The sequence below is a fragment of the Rattus norvegicus genome, chromosome 1, assembly GCF_021556685.1.
Source record: "Rattus norvegicus strain SHRSP/BbbUtx chromosome 1, alternate assembly SHRSP_T2T, whole genome shotgun sequence".
Taxonomy (NCBI): Eukaryota; Metazoa; Chordata; class Mammalia; order Rodentia; family Muridae; genus Rattus; species Rattus norvegicus.
The window spans coordinates 254,245,004-254,259,170 of record NC_141534.1 but is presented as its reverse complement, the minus strand read 5'-3'; the positions used below and the strand labels follow the sequence as shown (position 1 = coordinate 254,259,170).

The 14,167-nt window shown below is 46.2% G+C and overlaps 1 protein-coding gene across 1 annotated transcript; it reads left to right on the top strand.

Annotated features, from left to right (window-relative positions):
* Positions 1–243: 243 nt before the first annotated feature.
* Morn4 (MORN repeat containing 4) lies at positions 244–10,551 on the top strand. Its single transcript, NM_001024975.1, is given in 5 exon segments — positions 244–380; positions 7,647–7,741; positions 8,351–8,465; positions 9,036–9,145; positions 9,310–10,551. Coding segments are annotated over 4 exon segments (441 nt in total). The 5' UTR covers positions 244–380; positions 7,647–7,674; the 3' UTR covers positions 9,459–10,551.
* The last annotated feature ends 3,616 nt before the right edge of the window (positions 10,552–14,167 follow it).

The window sequence follows — 14,167 nt, the reverse complement described above, 5'->3', positions numbered from 1 at the left end:
AATGAGATTGGACAGCAGGCTCAGCCCCACCCCTTTTTCAGATCTTTGGCCCAGACTCCCAAAACACTGGGCCCCTCACAAAGATGGCACGAAAGAGGGCTGGACCAATGGGGAGTGGCGTTGCTCGCGGTTGCCTAGGTAACAGCCAATGAACAGCGGGAATTGTGCCCAGTGCGGCCGTAAGGGATGGCGGCGTCCAGTGGGGCTGAGGCGGGTGGAGGTGGCAGAGGGGAAAGTGGCAGTGGGGAGCCCGGAGCAGCAAAGATCCTAGCTGCTGGAGCCCCGCGTCAAGTCGGGGCGTAACAGTCGTCTTCGAGAAGCCGAGCTCAGGTTGGCCTGCGGCGCGGGTGGGAAGAGGACTTGGGAGTGCGGTCCACCAGGTAAGGACTGAGGCGGCAAGCAGGTGACTGGGCTGGGGAAGGAGCCTCTGTCCTGGCTGTACTGACAAGAAGGTGGCTACCAGTGGGATCCCAAAATTGGGTTTGGAGTTTCGATCCAGAGGTCGTAGCCCTGGAGAACACAGGACACTGGTTATCAAGAGGGGTGTGCCGGGCTGTGTCTGCAGGGAATGCCAGATCTGTGGGAGCTTGAAGAGCCTGTGGAGTGGGAGCCGACACCCCCCCCCCCAAAAAGGACAGAACCGGGCTGAAATGAAAAATGCAGTGGAAGACTGGGTTGCGTGGCGAAGTCTGGGGTTTTGTTTAATCTAGGGCGCGTCTGTGCCACAGGTAGGGAGATGTCCCACTTACTGAGGCTTGGGGAATGGGTTGTCATTTCTGTAATTCAGCATCCACGAACTACTTAGGACCCAACCAGAGTAACTTCACTATATTAGAGCCCGGCCCAGACACTGTCCCTTCCCTTAGCATAGATAGAATAGTGTTGTGACAATATTACTCCGGAGAGCCTATCACTCTTTTTTTTTTTTTTCTTTTTTTCGGAGCTGGGGACCGAACCCAGGGCCTTGCGCTCGCTAGGCAAGTGCTCTACCGCTGAGCTAAATCCCCAACCCCGAGCCTATCACTCTTGTGTCATTGTCTTTTTAAAAACCTTCTTCTTGGTACCAGTGTTCTCTTTTCATCTTCTTCAATCTAACCATCCCACATTCTCCCTAAAAATAAAACCTGCTTATCATAACAGTGCCAGTGCTTACTTTCCAGATAGGAAGGAGATTATAATTTTAAAGTTAAAACCCTAATTATTTCATATTCATTTAAAAACACGTTTTATTAAACAGTATTTCCAGTTTCCTAATCTTTGTTCATCAGAGCTTTCATTTTCCCCTCTTAGGACTCTAAAAACTTATGGTTGCTTCCTTTGTAACTAAAAGAATTTTTTGTTAGCTTGCCTACCCAAGGAAGTGGCTTTGGGAACAGTTCGGAGATAGTGTGGATAGTTAGGGTATCTGCTTCCAAACAAAAGGTCTCTAACTGGGATATGATTATTCTCAGGTTGGGGAGGGAAGAATTGTTGTTATTTTGTTTTAAAACTTCTTAATTTAAGCTGGACATACATGGTGGAGCCTCAGGAGACAGAGGCAGGTGGATCTTCTTGAGTTCAAGGCCAGCCTGGTCTACATAGTGAGTTCCAGGACAACCAAGGACTACATAATCCTCCTTCAAATAACAAACAAAAACGTCTTGATTTAGACAAAAGTTGCTGCAAATGCATAAATGTTCTTTAGTTAGCTTGGTTTTATGAGAGAGAGACAGGGAGAAGGAGAAAAGTGGGGGAGGCATGGCAATAGTGTTTACTGCTCCTGCAGAGGGCCAGGATTCAGTTCTTAGCACCCACCTGTAACTCCAGTTCCAGGGAATCTAAAGGCCTCTCAGGCCTCCACAGGCTCTTGTACACACATAGCATACAAACATTCATGCAAGTTCACACAGAGACACATAAACTCAAAGCACTTCTAAAAAATGAAAACAATTTCTTATCACTGTCTTCGAGTTCTGTTTGGAGCCATCCACTGAAGAAAAAAAGTAAGAGAGCAAAAGATATAGTCTCTTTCCAACAGTCCCAGAACAGTGGATTACAGGGACAAAAAAAAAATGGTAATTTTAGGTTACGTTTCCATCTGATCATTTGCAGCTTGTCTGTCACAAGCACAGAAAGGGCCTCTGTGGGAATGTGGATCGTGTTGGTTTGTGACTGGATTCCAGGTATAGATCTGAAGCCTAGGGCATCAATTTTCTCCAACAGGATTATTTAAGCAAGTATTATAGACGTCGATCTGTGTTCCTTATTAAAGTATTGGGTTTCCCATTTGCATTAGTACTGGATACACTTTATTAATCTATATTTGCCTCAGTAACTATGGATAATCTTGGTTACTGGTGAAATTCCCAGGATGTGACAGTATCACCTGTTTGGACACATGTTGCAGTTCCTAGACAAATGTATTCAGCCATAGCCCAAGACCCCTGAGTTCTACATATGTTCCTTTTAATTAGCACTTCTGATTTGAGTCTTGAAACTGTTCATGGTTTTAAGAAACCACTGCTGAATTTACTGTATCTTTCTAGATTGAAAAGGAATGGAAATTTGTAATATATACTCTTGAAAACCAGCACGGAATGGTGTCGGGGTAGGTTGGCAGGTGGTACTCTGCTTATTACCACTAAACAATGAATTAACCCAGCCCTTAGCAGCTTAAAACCACCCCACGATACTCCCAGATCCTAAGTCAGGACTCTAGACCTGACATCATGGAGATGGCTTCTGTTTATTCCATAGATTCTCCGGTGAGTGGGTCAGTGTCTGACTGGGAACTGGAACCATTTGACTGACAGCTCCTTCACTAACGACTGCTCCTGTCAGAGCTAAGATGACTGACAAGTGAGGATGCAGGGCGGTGGTGGCATACGGTGCTAGTGCACGCCTTTGATCCTAGCACTCGGGAGGCAGAGGCAGGCAGATATCTGTGAGTTTGAGGCCAGCTTGATCTATAGAGCGAGTTCCAGGACAGCCAAGACTACACGGAGAAACCCTGTCTCAAACCTTCTCCCCAATGCCCCCCAAAATTGGAATATCAACTGGAGTAACAGTACGTCCTATAACTGGCTACCTCAGTACTTGGGAGCCTTCCGATAATATATTTTATCTTAGAATAACATTTTTATTTCCATATATTTTAAAGACTTATTTATTTATTTTATAATACACTAAGTACACTGTCACTCCCTTCAGACACACCAGAAGAACACATCATATCCCATTACAGATGGTAGTGAGCCACCATGTGATTACTGGGAATTGAACTCAGGACCTCTGGAAGAGCAGTCAGTGCTCTAAACTGCTGAACCATCTCTCCGGCCCATATTTACTTATTTACCTGTGTAAATATATATGTTTATATATGTTCACATGCTATGGTACGCTTTGTGGAAGTCAGAGAGTAACTTGCTGGAATTGGTTCTCTCCTCCCCCGTGTGGGTCCCGGGATCCTGAGGGTAGGTTCCTTTGCCTGCTGAACCATCTCACCGGCTCCAGTCAGGTGTTCTTAGGCTGTGACTCAGGCCTCAAGCTATGGGTCTAGTAACGAGCAGAATGAACGTTCATGATGCTGTATTTGGTGTACATAGGTGATTAAGCATTTCTTCCATGGTGCTGTATTTGAAGCAGTCCAAGTCTGATCCAATCTAGGGAGACACTGCAAACATCTTTAGAAATAAGACTAAGCACATTAAGCAATAAAAAAAAGAAAGAAGTTTCAGTGGCTGGAAAGTTGGCTCAGCGGTTAAGAGCACTGGCTGCTCTTCTAGAGGTCCTGAGTTCAATTCCCATCAACTACATGGTGGCTCACAACCATCTGTAATGGGATCCTCTTCTGGACTGCAGGTAAAGCACTGATATATTAAATAGATAGACAGACAAACAGATAGACAGATAAATCCTTTTTAAAAATTTAAATAAAATTTCTAATTTTATCACCTTCCTTAAAATATTTAAGATATTAGCCCAAGAACTGACAGCATAACAATATCAACCAAAAGACAGCTTTACACTTAGGAGCATAGCTAGTACTTTGTCCATAGAGAATCCTCAAATACTTCCTTGTTTTCTCCCTGGTCCCTGTCCACCATGTGAGATCCAATTCTGGAGGTTCCCTGTAGCTTCCGTGAAGAGTAAACAGATATAAAAGCATTGTCCCCAGAAGCCCTGCGTGCCCACCTCTCAGTCACTGCAGTGACCCACCAACATTTGAGGAAAGAGAAATTGGTTAACCCCTGGCAAACATTTAAAGAAAGTTCCCTTATTGTACTGTCTTCTAAGTCTCCTGACTGACTTCTTCATGACAGTACAGTTATTAAATGTAGTCAAAGATAAACAGTTCTTCAGCCAAGAAGGGCAGGGCTTGCCATAAGCCCAGTACTCAGGAAGCAGAGGCTTTGTGAATGCAAGGGCAGCCTGGTCTACACAGCAAGCTCAAGGCTAGCCAAGACTTCATAGAGAGAACCTGTCTCGGAACGTCAAATATACCTACATACATGCTAATACACACACATACACACACACACACACACACACACACGCATACTCATTACATACACACATACTAATGCATACACACTCACAGACATACACACTCAGACATATACACAATCATATATACACACATGCTCATATACACAAACATACACACATTCATATATAAACATACACATATAAGCATACTCATTTTTATACACTCATTTATACACATACATATACACTCTCATATATATACACACACTCATATATACACACTCATATACACTTATATGCATACACACTCATGTACATACACACATTCATATACATACATAAGCTCACCTATACACACACTGATATGCATATACACAGTTATACCCATATGCATTCATATTATACTCATGCATACACATACTGGTATGCATACACACACTCATACTCACACATTAACATGCATACATATTCTGATATGCATACACACACACTGATATGCATACACACACTGATATGCATACATGCACAATCATACACATGCATTTATATTACACTCATATACATACACATTGATACGCATACACACATAGCCTACACATATGTGTTCATATTACACTCCTGCATACACACACTCATATACATACACACAGCTCTTCAGATTCAGGTGGGCATACTTTGAAGAGTTATGGAGCAATTTGGAATGTTTTATTTTGTTGCTTGAGATAAGACCTCATATGTAACCCTGACTGACCTGGAACTGAAAGGCATCTGCCGGCCTGCATCTCCAGAGTGCTGGGATGAAAGATGTGTAACGCCATGGCCAGCGTGTTTGCAATTTATATCATCATTTGACTTTGAAAAGCTAAAGATGGCCTGTAGCTAGCAGAACACCTTAACTCCACTGTGAAGAGTTTTCTCTCGAAATTCTTACGGAAAACTTATCTTCCTCTCATTAATGTTGTATTTGCTGTGAAGTCTCACTGACCTCAGCCCAAGCCTGCTCTGATCTGGGCTGATGATAAGAGTTTCAGTTTCTGTGTGGCTTGAAGGAAAGGAAGCTGTTGACTGGCACCAGGCCCACAAGTATTTAAAGATCCTCTCTAGTTTGGTGCACCAGACAGTACAGTCCCTATACTCTCAAGGAAAGCTGCACTTGTCCTGTTAGCATCAGGCAGGTGCCTGCGAGGGAGACTTTCAGTTAACTCTTCACCATGGCATCTTTAGTTGTAACTTTGTGTCTCCCTCTGGTTCAGTCATAGTCCGCAGGCTTTCCGATGGGAATCTAAAGATGTGCTTGTTCAAACTATAGGTTCCCAAAGCTTACACAGAATTGGACAGGTTTGAGGTCAAGCCTACGAATCTGCATTTTATCATTTGAGAAAACATTGTAATACTTAACTATAGAAAAGACAAAGGGGTGAATAAAAAGATCTAGAAAATGGAAAAATACTTCTGTTGTTTATTGATTCTGTTTATACTTTATGGTGACTTAAACGTCCATATCCCTTCTTTTTTTTTTTTTTTTTTTTTGGAGCTGGGGACCGAACCCAGGGCCTTGCGCTTCCTAGGTAAGCGCTCTACCACTGAGCTAAATCCCCAGCCCCTCCATATCCCTTCTTATGGGATATCCTTGAACACACAGTTTTTTTACCACCCAATAGTCCGCAGTGCTATTGAGATGGTGATGACACCTCTAAGACGTAGTGTCCTGAAACAACTATTATTTCTTTGCCCGATGAAACAGTGAGTCATTAGTGTAGGCCCCCGGCTCAGAGCCAGCACCTTCTATGTCTTGCTGAGTTCAGGTGTCTGTGATCAGCTGGGACAATTACTCCACATGATCGCTCCTCATCTAGAATATTAGTCTAGACTCCTGCATTTAAATATCTGTATCATCACCTTTGGTAACACTCCATTAACTAAGTAATGCACACAGCCAACCCAGACCAAGGCAACTCTGTCTTTTGGTAGGAGGATATCTCTTCCTCACCAGCGTCTCTGAAGGGACTCGGCTGCCCCAACCCCTCCTGTCATTTTTCTTAATCACTGCTTTCCTCCTATTCCAATCCTTGTTCACATGCCCCACCCCCACCCCCAGACACCACAGACTCTTTCCCTAGCTTAGCTGTCCAATTTTCAGAGAGCACCGTGAATGAGTCTGACCTAAGCCAAGGCTCAGCCTGAAGGAAGGAGGGCCAGCATAGTCAGGGAGGGTTGTGTGCTCATCCCTTGCTTAGGCACCAACAAAACCTTTGTTATGAGTAATGTTTAGGGTTTGGCTTTGTTTTTTTTAACTTTATGTCTGTGACGATTTGCCTGTGGGTCTATGTGTGGACTGTGTGCTTACTTGGTACCTGTGGAAGTCAGAAGGAGGTTTTTGGATCCCCTGGAACTGGAGATTAGATGGTTGTGAGACATGATGTGAGGTTGGGAATGAAACCTGGATCTTCTGCAAGAGCAACACGTGCGCTTAACCACTGAGCCATCTTGTCAGCACCACCAAAAAACTTCTTAACCACTCTGAGCTTGTGTTTCTTCCTCTGTAACACAAAGGAGTTTGCATTACATCTGTGTGGTTCTTTAACAGCTCAAGATCTCTGTGTATAGTCTCTATCACCCTAAATAAGCCGTCTTATCTAAGCGGACCAGATAACTTGTGTTTCCGTTGCTCTCTTACTGTCTTTGCTGCTTGCTTTTGCATTTAATCCTTTCCCCCATTGATTTATGTGGAGGCAGGTCCGCATAGCTGAGGATGACGTTGAATGCATGGTCCGCAGCGTCTGCTGAGATTACAGATGTGCACCACAGTTGTGCTGAGGGCTGCTCACCCCTGTACTTGACACAGAATTACCTTGTCCCTGGTATAGCCTGGTGTTTCACCTGCTGAGCCTACCGACCTTATTATAACTTCCCTGAGGGGACTCTGTTGATGCATCCACAGAACACAGCACGTGTCAAGTAAATATCTGTAGATTTAGCTTCCATTTCCATCACAGGAAACAGGAACTGGCTGAAAACGGAAGGGGTGAGGGCGCTTTAGCCGAGGTGGAGGTGGGGGGCGAGGATGACATTTTAAGTGACCTGAGGTAGGATTGTACTTGAGGTAAATGTGCACTTGCCGGAGCTCAGCCTCTAGTCCTCTCGCCATCCCATGACTCTGCTTTCTCTGTTTATCATAGTTGGCATCCTCTTCTATAAGCTGCCGCCATGACCCTGACGAAAGGCTCCTTCACCTACTCCAGTGGAGAGGAATACCGCGGCGAGTGGAAAGAGGGTGAGAAGCTGCCCTGGGGCAGCCAACTCCAGGGCGCCATTCAGTCCCCACTGCGGGACTCAGCTCCACGTAGAACCTTTCCTTTATGTCAGGGCTCAATGAAGGAACTAGAAATGAATCCAGTCTTCCCACTCCTTCATGTATAGTGCTTGGACACAGTCTGTTGTCTTAAATATGAGGTGCCCAGAAGAGCCAATTAAATTCTTTTGGGTGCAGTTTAGAGAGTTCAGGATTCGAGAATTAGTGAAAACCCTCAAAAACAAGTGACACTCCTTCCCTGACTCCTGTGACAGCTTTTGACAGCGGAAGTGATCCTAAATTCTTAGGAAGAACAAAACGCTTTGGAGCCGTGACTTTGCTGAAACGGCAGCACAAGCACTTTAATGGCTCAGTTTGGAAAGAAAAGCTGGCCACCTTAAGGTCTCTCAGTGTTCAGTCCCAGCAAGCCACGAAACTGACCCAAGGACGAAGGCCTTTCCACACTAAAGAGGGGCGAAGGGCAGCTTTTCGTGGGTAAGGCTGTGGAAAAGTGTGGGCTGCTAAGCCAGTGAGAACAGGACCCGGAAGCTCCCCCATTCCAACCTGGTGCCTGTCCTTCTCTTTGCTCAGGCCGGAGACATGGTTTTGGTCAACTGATGTTTGCTGATGGTGGCACCTACCTGGGTCACTTTGAGAATGGGCTTTTTAATGGCTTTGGGGTACTGACCTTCTCAGATGGGTCAAGGTAAGTATTAAGTCACTCCTCCGTCGTTGAACTAGCAAGACTCTGATACAAGTATGAGCCCTGGTGGTTGTCTGTCCAACCCCGAGCTTGCCCAGGCACTAAAGGAAACAGAAAAGGGATGAGCAGTTCTTTTCTTGATTCCTTTTCTTTTGAAACTAAGCTTTATTTATTTCTCTGTGTTCTTTATTTGTGAAGGATGTGCCACAGTGCTTGTGAGGAGTGAGTTCTCCCCTTCCGCCATGAGGGTCCCCAGGATTTAACTCAGTCATCAAGTGTGGGGACAGGTTTCTTTTGTCTACTAAGCCATCTTGCCTGCCTTTGTTATTTTAAAATAAATGTCAGAGCCAGGCACTGTGGTGAATGTTTGTAGTCCTAGCACTGGAGAGGCAGAGTAGAGAGTATCCTGAATTTCAGGTCATGCTGGTCTAGGTGGCACTGGTAGAGTTATGAGATGAGCTCCACCACAGAGCTCACCTTGACTGACAGACACACGGACGACTGCTCGCCTCAGTTACCCCACACAGCCAACGTACCCACTGAAGGCTAACTAACCTCTTGGTCTCTCTGCAGGTATGAGGGGGAGTTTTCCCAGGGCAAGTTCAATGGTGTCGGAGTCTTCATTCGATATGACAACATGACCTTTGAGGGGGAATTTAAAAATGGGAGAGTGGATGGCTTTGGTAAGTTTCGGCTCAGCAGAATGGAACATAGGTGGAATGCTCCTGTGTCTTAACTCTCCGGTGGCTCTCTCCAGCAATCTGCAGTGCCCATGCCTGAAACTCTCTCCTCCTCTCCAGTCTCTGCGTGTCAGGCTGACCCGTCCTCCCCTCTGTCCTCCTCACAGGCTTGCTGACTTTCCCAGACGGTTCTCATGGACTACCCCGCAATGAAGGCCTGTTTGAGAACAACAAACTTCTGCGCCGTGAGAAGTGCTCCGCCGTGGTTCAGCGGGCTCAGAGCGCCTCCAAGTCAGCCAGGAACCTCACTGCCTGACGGAGCTCTGGGTGCAGCCGGAAAGTATCTGTAAAGCAGTGGTGTCCCTTGTGTGCGTGCGAGGTGAACAAATGAACCGGAAGTGAGATGAGAATGACCCTGATGTCACAGCCTGAGAGGTGCTCTGTCCCCTGCCAGGCAGGAGTTCAGTGGCAGGCAAGAGTGGAGGGTTTTGGCCCCAGGACCCTACGGCGGTTATGTCCTCCCTGGCCCTGATGCGCTCAAGCACAGGGCCTGCCCCTCTGCCATGTCATTCCCAGGACCTTGGGTTTCCCAGTGCTGTGGCCTTCTCTCCATCTGCTGTCAAGCCACAGGGAGCATCTTCATTCCACCCAGATAATCCCAGTCCTGTGTGCTGCCATTGAAGAAGTCAGAGAAAGACAGGAGTGACATAAATCACAGCAGCTCTGTGAAGCCCAGGCCAGAGCTCTTCTGGGTGTTACCCACTCATTCACTGCATTTGGAGGCCTGGCTCTGGGCTGGTCTCTGTGTCTTCTTATCCCTCCTCAGTGTAAGAGTGTGGTTTTCTTCTCCCTCGGCTTTACCTGACTCCTCCTTACCTGAGTTACAGCAGACAGCCCAATCCCCCTCTGTGCCTCTCTCCTCCCTTAGATGTCAGACAGGATCCCTTTATAGAAAGCCATGTAAGAAACTAGTGTGAAGGAAACGTATGGCCCACATTTGTTACTCACTCCGGGGCAGAGGGCAACCCTATCCGGGCATCTGTGAAATGATCTGGAATCGCACTGAGAGAGCATTCCTTCCCAGTGTACCATGATCACACTCATTGTCCCTTGCGTGTTCAAAGATTTGGATCCATCCTAGTGTGAGCTCCATTTGACTCATGACTCTAGAAGCAAGAGTCTTGGCTCTCAGGCCTGGGACAGATCTTCCTGCCAAAATCATCATGACAGGGTCTCCAGTTAGCCTAGGTCCTAGCCCAGCCTGAGCCCTAGCCCCAGGCCCCATCCTCAAATCTCTCTCAGCAGCAGACTGTGGTGGAGATTATAGCTGTGTGCCTCTATTTATCATCTGATCCGTACTGTAGAAACAAGTGTTTATAGGAATAAACCAATCACAGAACTGCCTAGAATTAGTGTTATGGATTTTCTGGACTTCAGGCCTCATGAATATCGACCGTTTGATATTTGTGGAAACTAAACAGAGAGGTGCTTGGAGCTAACACTGAACACTTCGCGACATGATGCCATCTGTTTCTCAGAGCCCCTGTGGGGAGCTGCAGAGAGAAGCCAGCCGGTGGAATGCTTACTCTGTAAGTGTGAGGACCCGAGTTCAATTCTCTGCACTCATGTAAATAACTGGATGTGGCTGTGCACGCTTAGACTCCCAGGCCTGGGACTCAAAGACAAAGAATCTGTGGGGCTGATTGTGTAGCCGGCTTAGCCTAGCCTAAGTAGTGGGTCCCAGGCACCAAAATGGATGTCTCCTGGGAGACACAGAACGTTTACCTATAACTACATACACATCTGCTGGGAAGTAGAAGGCATGAGATCTTTAAAACCAGCAGGCTCAGTTTGTCCAGGCTAGAAATGGCAGGGTGGATGGGGTTCCTGTCCGACATGTTCTGACTATAGCTCCCTTCCACTGGATTCTTTTCACCCTGAGCATCAATGTATACAAGCCCCGGTACCAGTCACTGCCAGACTTACTGTGACCTCAAACAAGTCATCTCCTGCCCATGTTTCCCTTTTCCCACACCCAGCAGCAGAACATCCCCACCATCCCAGCTCATTTACTTACAGTTCTTACATCAGTCTTCCCTACAGCTCTGGGAGAAAGGTTTATTCTAGCCGAGACCCGGGGAAATTAGAGGACTACTCTAAGACCTCATAAACGCCAGGGGTCCCAGAACTTAAAGCCAGGGCTGTTGAAGCCCGAAGGCTGAGCTCTTAGCCAGCTTTGTGGGCTGCCTCTCCTGGCCCTAGATTTTCCCATCAGCCCTAAACCTCCTATTCTAAAGCCCCACTGGTCTGGAAGGTGACCATGAAAGAAACACAAGAGCCATGCCCCAGGCTTTGATGCCATTAGACACCTACTTCTGGTGATTAATAGTCTTTTCTCGCCTCTGCCCCAAACAGGGCCCTGTTCTCTATTTAATGAGTAATTTAAACTTTTTGTCTTGGCTTCTCTGCTGCTGGTCCTACATCACCACCAAAATGAGCTGAGCATTTTGGAGAAGGTTCTCTTTTTGATCGACGTGTCAAGTGTTTCTAAATATCTCAGCTGAGCTCTTTTGTCTCTTACTCTGTCATTCAAAGCCCATGGGGAGTTGGGGAAATGGCTTACTTAGTAACCAAAGTGTTTGCTACACAAACATGAGGACCTGGGTTTGAGTCCCCAGGACCCACATAAAAAGCCAGGCATAGTGGTACGCCTGTAACCCCAACACTGGAAAACAGAAACAGGCAGATCTCAGATGTTTACTGCCAGCCAGTATGACCAAAATGACAAACTCCAGATGTAATGACAGACCCTGCCCTAAAAAAATAAAGTGGTGAGTGATGGAGACCACCAACATCAGTCACTAGTCCTCACATTGTCTGCATGAATAATTGCGTATGTCTATACACATTTAAAAAAATCAAGTTTTCCTAGACTAACCCTCTAATAGCTGGCCTTCCCTTAAAATTACTAAGGCTTCTCTCAGTGGTGAGAAAAGACTGACCATGAAGGTCGCACAGCCTTAGGAAGATCCTTGGTATCTGGCCAGGAAGTCTACTACTATAGGCAGGCATTCAAGTCTCACTTGTTATATTTTATTATAGTAACAACGTAATCGGTTTTGATAATAGACAAGTGCCTTCAGAGAAGAGGGTGATCCTCTCTCCGTCCCAGTCTTCAAGATCCATACCTGGGCTTGTCTTCTAGACTGTACATCAGGTGTCTATCCACCAGGTGTCATTATTTATAAAGGTGACAAGGTGCTTGGACCGTCCCAGTCACCCAACAGTGGGGATCAAAGTTAGAGACAAGACTAGGATGTGAGTTAGGAAAGGACATCGTGGCCAGAGTGCAGCTTGGATGCCTTTCAAAAAAAAAAAAAAGGGACACATTCCGATGAGGCCATCCCTGGCTATCTGGCCACATTGTGCACAATTAAGATTTCTAGCTTCAAGTTAGAAGTGAAGAAGTCAGTTTCCTTGGTTTTCAGCTGCACCCCTTACCCTTTATTAGGGTCCCTGGTTTACTCATCTTAGTACAGAATAAAGTACCTACAGTAGAGACAAGAGATTGTTCCTTCCTGGTAGGGGGTCTCCAGGGATTCTGTGCAGGGTGCGGAGGCGAGAAGCCACAGTTGGAAAAGGAGCCTTGTGTGTGTGGGGGGGGGGGGGTGGATAAGAATGGCCCCCATAGACTCAGATTTGAGGGCTTACGAGGTAGTACTGTTTGAAAGGGTTAGACGTGTGGCCTTACTGGAGGAAGTATGTCACTGGAAGTGGGCTTTGAGGTTTTCAAAAGCCCAAGCCAGAGCGAATGGCTTTCTCGTCCTGCTTCCTTCAGATCGGGAGCTCTCAGCTCCTCTAGCACCATGCCTGCCTGTGTGCCGCCATGCTTCCCACTGTGATGACAGTGGACTCACCCTCCCAAACTGTACACTCCATCTCAATGCTTTCCCTTACGAGTTGCCGTGGCCACAAGGTTCTGACTTCAGAGTCAAGGATACAGGAAACGGGTGTGGACTCCCCTCTGTGACTAAGGAAAGCTGCGGAGTTTCCCTTACAAGAGCTGTTCACAGCAACAGAACTCTAAGACAGACAGACGTATCGGGGAACGGGGCATTGCTGTAACAGGCCTGACTGTGCTTCGTGTTTACAGAGTGTGGACTTTGGGACTTAGGACGAGGAAAGCATCTGAACACTTTCAGTGCGGTTCAATGGGCCATCCTAGTAAGAGCACGGAAGAGAGGTGCTGAGCGCAATGTATGCCATTATGGCCACAATCAAGAGGTTTCCGAGGAACAGAGCAGTATTACGTGGCCTAGAGATAACTGTTCTTGTCATCATTCTGTCAAAATGTGGCTGCTTTTTGCCTCGTCCTAAAAATCTAGAGTCTAAATTGAAAAGTTTTGGATTAATACAATTGGCAGAGATGTCAAGACCACCTAGTTTTGACTTTGTCACATGGTTATTAGTGTTCGGCCTTAGGCAGATCTATAAGGAAAAGGTTAAGTGGGGCAAGGGAAAATGTAAAATGTAAACAAAATATTAAAATTTGAGGAGAAAAAGAGCTCCAGTATAATGGAGTTAAATCCAGTGCTCAAGGATATTTAAAAAAAAGTTTAACGAAAACTCTGATGTTAAATGGAATAAAGGGAGCAGTGACCTCAGGGCAAGACCCCACCCAGCTAAGCTTCCAACTTGTGAAACAGTTTTAAGGAGAAGCAGTGAGGGAAACCATCAAAACCAGAAAGCTGATGGAAATGTATTTGAACGAGGGGGGAAGTTCCAGCCCCACCAAGCAGCAGAATTTGGCAGCTTTAGCCACACGGTTCTGACTTTAGAGTTAAGGATACAAGAAAAAGGTTATGGACTCTCCCTCCATGACTAAGGAAAGCTTCTGAGGCCAGACGTGCATCAAGGACATCCCTGCGTGGGGGCCCAGAGAGGACATTGCATGAAGCTGCGAAATCGAATTCTGGAAACGATGCGATGTTGGAGATGCCAGAGCCATGGGATACCATGGGATAC